Source organism: Papilio xuthus, unplaced genomic scaffold (assembly GCF_000836235.2).
Source record: "Papilio xuthus unplaced genomic scaffold, Pxut_1.1 DF827679.1, whole genome shotgun sequence".
NCBI classification, from domain to species: Eukaryota; Metazoa; Arthropoda; class Insecta; order Lepidoptera; family Papilionidae; genus Papilio; species Papilio xuthus.
Window position 1 is genome coordinate 297,653 of NW_013530970.1, and position 6,000 is coordinate 303,652.

The following is a 6,000-nucleotide window of genomic DNA, read 5'->3' on the forward strand; positions in this document are numbered from 1 at the left end:
CGCTCAGTCAAATTGAAGGCAGTGTGTCACAAGCTCAATTCGACAATTAAGATTCCTTGGTTCATTGTAATTACACCTATGCGGGTTTCTTAATGAAGTTAAAGGGAATTAATTATTTTAGGGGGGCATAAATTTAATCTGCGCCGGCCTTTACTTGTGACGTTATGGTCTTAACTTGATTAACGCTGTTATCTTTGTTCTAAAATCTCAGGTTTGTTTCATAAAGGTCCGCTTTTCAATTTATTTATAAACTATGTTATTACATAATAATATAAGGTTTATGACGTCATTGGGATGACAATTTAATTAAAGTTATTCGAACTGTAGCGACCGACAGAGAAATACACTCGATAGCTGCACGTTCCACTGAAAAAATCATTTTCATTACCTTAACAAAACAAAATGAATGCAGTTAAACCAACCTTATTAGAAAAAACTTTATCGGTAAGCGGCATGAAAAAACCAACCATCTATGTTATTTGAAAATTATAACAATCTAATCTATTAAACCTTATAGTACTGGCAATAAAGTTTGAAATAGAGCAGCGGTGTTTTAACGTAGGCGATGAGTTAAAATTGTAGGTTTATAGTTAATATTGACTCGTCGACATTTCGTCGGGAACTTTTCTCATTTGGAAGCCAGTCAAACTGAAACTCGAACGCTTAGTGGAGTACCGTCCTCCTACTCCGTCTAGCGCTTTGTATTAGATATTGTTCACTGCGTTAACAACAGAAAAATAATAATACACTTTTATATAAAGTTAGTTTATTGCGAACTAGATTAATTTATAAAAAAATAACTGAAAGTTGGTTAGCTGTTATTATTTAACCAATGCTACCCAACAAGGAATGGAATCCAACAATGCTTGCTACCCAACAAGGAATGCAATCCGAAAATGGAACCCAACATGGAATCTGTAGTACCAGAAGTGCTGAAAGCCCTTCTAGATTATTCTACGAAAGGTCAATAGTGATGACGTTAGTGAAGTGCAAAATTCGATGAAGTGACTACATACTAGAATTTAGCGAATAATTAAAAGAAATCCAAAAATTACTTAATTTTTCAATCAATAAATATATCACGCAAATGAGAATAACTTTCAAAAGAGGTTTTATTTTGATAGTGACAGGATGGGAGTACATTTGCTCCGCTCCCTCCCCTGTACCCCTCCCGGACGGAGCGCATTTCTCTCAGTTTGCGCGGGAAGTAACAAACGGCCGCGTCCGTGCGGTTGATTTTTATTCATTTGGTCCGCGCCTCAGTCTGCGAGACATATTGGCCGTTGCCTTGGACGGGGAAATTGCATTTCGCCCCTTAATAATTCGTTTTCACGCAATGACAATGCTTTTATGGGCACAGCACTGCGGATAGTGACAACACGTTCTTATATTTTACGGACAACGCCAAACGCCAGTCTTTTGTTTTCCTTTTAAATAATTTTCTGTAGTTTCGTTAAGTGACTATGAGTTTTTGAGAAACACCCCGTTTAGAACATATTGGTATCTCTGTTTTGTCAAAGATGATGAGAGGGAAGACGATATGTTTTATACAGAGGTTTTGGGTCTCGGTACGCAATGGTTGATTTAACGAATAAACATCTTAAAGCAATAAAAGCAGTCAATGTTAGGGTGTTGGAAAGTATCCTCTTAACATTTCTTAATATTGTAAAGCATATTCGGGCAGTGCGCTGTCTCCCCTCGCCGTTCGAAATAACCCTAACAATATTTCCTGCTATTGAATAGAATTTGATGTAAAATTGTTGAACATCGTGACCTCCCTGAGGGTTGTGTTTGGAAAACATATTTTCTCTTGTTCGATTTGGACATGACATAAAAAGGGGTGTTATTGGTTGAATCGTTTTGAATGATTTGAGTTTTATAAATACAATATCAATTTTTGAAAAAGACCCATGTAAATATAGGTTTAAAAAAAACTTACGTTTGAAACCAAAAAGAAAGAAGTAAATTTATAATAATAATGTGTAAATTGTAAAATGCGTGATGTTTTATATACCAGCATTTGCTCTCACACGTGATTAAAAATGGCGTCTGATGCTATATAATAAATTTCAGACTCTTTATTTTGTGTTGTTTTCAAAAAAGAGATATTGTCGTATTTCCCTGTGCGCTCGTAAAGTATCCTGATGCGGTGCCGACCGAATACAATATGCATACTCGATATTGTTTCTTTGCATTTTAAATGGCGCGTAAATACGTTCGCTTTCCCGCCCAAATGTCACCTATCTGTCAAACCATAAGACTGATATTTGCGGGTAAGTTTTTTTGGAGTTTTCGTAGTTGATATGCGTGGGGTTGAAATTTATTAACAAAACAGTTTATTATTCAAACTGATTTTGAAGCGAAGGAAGTAAAATATAAGAGAGGATTATTTTCTTTGATACGTATTATATATTAGAAAGATTAGTGGATATTAGGAATTATTCAAGTGTTTTCAAATTGTGGCAGAATATGGCAATATTTTTTTTTCAAATTATTATATATTATTAGGTTACGATGACTCAAACATTTAGTTTTGATAGATATCACGGATTTTCTAATAAGCTCCATTAAATGTAAATATGTAATTATAATTTGGATGCAACAGTTATTCTTTGTGCATCTGTATCCCGTGAGAATATTCGTCGTACTAAAATATTAGCAGGAAATGAGAACACTGTGGTGAGGCAAAAGGAAAAGAAAAGCTGTAACTCGACACATGAAACTTGAACCCTAACTTTGGCCAATAAAACAACTAGATTCAGTCGCAGAATTATGTCTTTCTAGATGTGATGACTTTATGATTTACAAATCATGAATCTTATAGAATTTTATGAAACTGATAATATATGGAAGTGGACGTTTGTCGTTTGTTTTTTTAGATAGATTCGATATTGTCCGCTTAAATAATTAATCTTAACTTACTTTTTTAAACGTACTTATTGAAAAATATGTAACCGATGTGACCAACTCATCACTCTTTTAGTTTATCTTTTATCCTGTGAAGACTGTATTATAAAATAAGGATAAATCGATCAGACAAATAGATGCAGGATTTAATTCAATTAAAAAGTTTGACTTTATGTTTTCAAGTAACAAATACAAAATATATTTCAAATAGCAATGTATTTTAGAGTTTCCATCTTTGTGGTATTTCTAAAAGAGTTTTTTTACATTCGTTTCGGAAATAAAACTGCCACTTCAAACCGTCCGACATGGCTGATTCTCTTTGGAGTCCTCGCTTCCCACAAGGTATTATCAACTTCCAAAAGAATATTTATTTGTTTGTCTGTGTTACATAAATTATTCGGTAGAAATATAGACATTTTACTTAACAATCACATAAGTAAAATACGTATACGTATAGTTATTTGGTAGCTTAAATTATACTCTAGTTTATATGATTTATTATCACTTATTTAAAATTCGATAGTTTATTTTTTAATTAAATTGCATTTCTAAGATATAAGTATACGAATTATTATATTTGATTTGGTAGATCAGAAACTAGAATTCAATTGATTAATTATATTTATGTAAGATATTAAACGAATACATCGCAATTAGAAATTGTTTAACTTATGTATCATTTTGGTAGTACAAAAGCGCAGACAACGCCGTGCGGCGAGCGTAGCTGCACCGAACTAAAATCGAGATGCTCTCGCTTGTATAATTACGCCGAAAATTTTGGGATACACTCGAGTGGCGGATGCTCGAGTGTTGCCATATTCAAAAATTTCAATACAACCAACGCTGAGTGGGGGTTTTTCTATGTGACACACGGTCAATAATGTTGCCGAACAAAATATCACTTGGGATAATATTGTAATTTTTTTCTAACATAATTATTAACAGTACATTAAGTTAGACAACGAATTTATATATAAAAGTTTATACTAATATTGTCTTTCATCATAAGCTTTATATTTTTTTATTGCAGTTAAAAGCACAATTTTTGACATGTCTACACAATTTAGTAAAAGCGACAGATGAATTAGGATCTCGTTGAAGTCAAGTCATGAGACAAATACGGAATGATGATGTTGTTTATCTTCGTTTGAGCATGCAAGGCTACTGCCGACGAAGCCATTGTTGAACAAAAATCTTAAGTCAAAAGTTCGCCATGTTATGCGTCAGTGTGTCTCGCGTATTATCTGAGTCAGGGGGGTCGCCGGGGGAGGGTATATCAAAAGATTCCTCATCAAAAATGAACGACCGATGTCGAGATGTGAGTGCCCGAGTACCAGAGGACTCGTATTTTTAACCTGCGTATGGCTTGGATTATTTTTCAATGAAGCTTGCTGCCGTCGCGAATTGGGATGTTTTGAAAAGAGTTTCGCTTCGCCGCTGAAATTTGTGCATTTCTTTAGTGTTTACGTGTCTGTTAAATGTTTGTTTATTTCTAACTGTATTGTTTTTAGTAAAATTGAATATTTCAACTATTCATATGAACATAAAATTGTTGCGATCAAAACTAACTAATCACGTTATACTTTCAACAAAATGCTACGTATTCTATTACTGAAATTAAAAAAAAATCGTCCATTGTCATGTCGTGAGATAAGGTACATTTTATTATAACAAATCCCTACATTTTGCCGCACCTTTTAAATGTAATATGATTTCAAGAAATGACCATGACTTAGTGTTTGTTAATAGTTAGTTTCTGTTACTGTTAATTGATTAAAAAGGGTTAAAGTTGTCACGTCATGACGTCACGTTGATCACGCGAACCTATGATGTGATCGGATAAATTATATCGTTGCTTAATTTATTATTAAAAGATTATAATTATTTAATAAGCCATTATTTCCACTAAAGGAGAGCTGGGATGCATTACTTCCTTATTTATATTTGGTATAACTTTTTTCAAATATCTTGGCGTCAAGGTAATGCGCTGCGCAGGCCCAGCTATACATCAACAATTGTGTTCTGCGCAGTGACTCGCGCGAAGTTGGAGCTGTCAAGACATCTTGAAACATTTATATAGCATATAGTGTATTTTTTTCCTTATATTTTCTTTAACCACCAAGTACGGAGTATTTCTTACCTTACACATTGTATTTTAATTTATAAAGTGAGTTATCTACATAATACAAACTGTGTTATTTTATCTTTTACATTTATTTTTTTTCGTTGTAAATAACATAATTTTGCGAACATAGTGATTGCTTCCCCTAATCCAAACACCACACCTCATTCGTCCATTAACAATTCTCTTGCCGAAAACTCGATCGTTAAATCAAATTAAGTTGATGTCGCTGGAACCGAAATTCCCGATGCGTTAATTGACCGCGAGCACGCCACGCCACAGTGCTACCAACTGCCGACCATGCTGATATAAGCACTCGTTAAACACATTTGTATTTTTATGTTGGTACGAATACTTATGTTGATTTTATACGACTCATTACAGACGTGTAATTACTATTTTTATCGATTTCTGTAATTGAAAACAATGACATGAATCACATTTATAGGCTATTATTGAGTCGTCCCTTGAGTCAACCCAAAGCTGTATATGCCACCACCTATAAAGAAGATAACTATGCTTAATTGTATTGATCTGGAAATAGACTATTTCGTTCTTAGAGTTGGAACTTAATAAGAACCAGATTGCACAGAGCGTCATTTTAACATTGGAAGTCAATTTTCCAAGTTTTATTTGGATTTAACATATATTGTTTCCTTAGTTTCTTGTCGCATGCAAAGCTGTAACGAATAATAAAATAATTCAAATACATATGAACATATATCAAATAATAATTAAGGTCAACAAAGAGTCACGCCCGCGCATAAATCATTCGGGCGAAGCAATCGCGTCTAATACGTCTAGTCGCCGTTCGCCGTTCGCCGGAATCCGCGCCCAAATAATGCCTCGAACAGAACATATTTTATTAATTACCGCGCCGCTATCACGAAATATTACCTTTATGTCCCATATTTGCATATCGTGCTCTATACGAACAGGGCGCGCCGGTGGCATGCGATGGCACGACACAA

General features: G+C 34.2%; 1 protein-coding gene across 1 annotated transcript in view; it reads right to left on the reverse strand.

Annotated features, from left to right (window-relative positions):
• Positions 1 to 5,281: 5,281 nt before the first annotated feature.
• The window catches only part of LOC106117539 (uncharacterized), a 3,129-nt gene continuing 2,410 nt past the window's right edge, over positions 5,282 to 6,000 (reverse strand). Inside the window, exon 2 of the mRNA XM_013311901.1 lies at positions 5,282 to 5,332. Within this exon, the coding sequence (XP_013167355.1) occupies positions 5,282 to 5,332 (51 nt within the window). The remainder of the gene's footprint in view (positions 5,333 to 6,000) is intronic.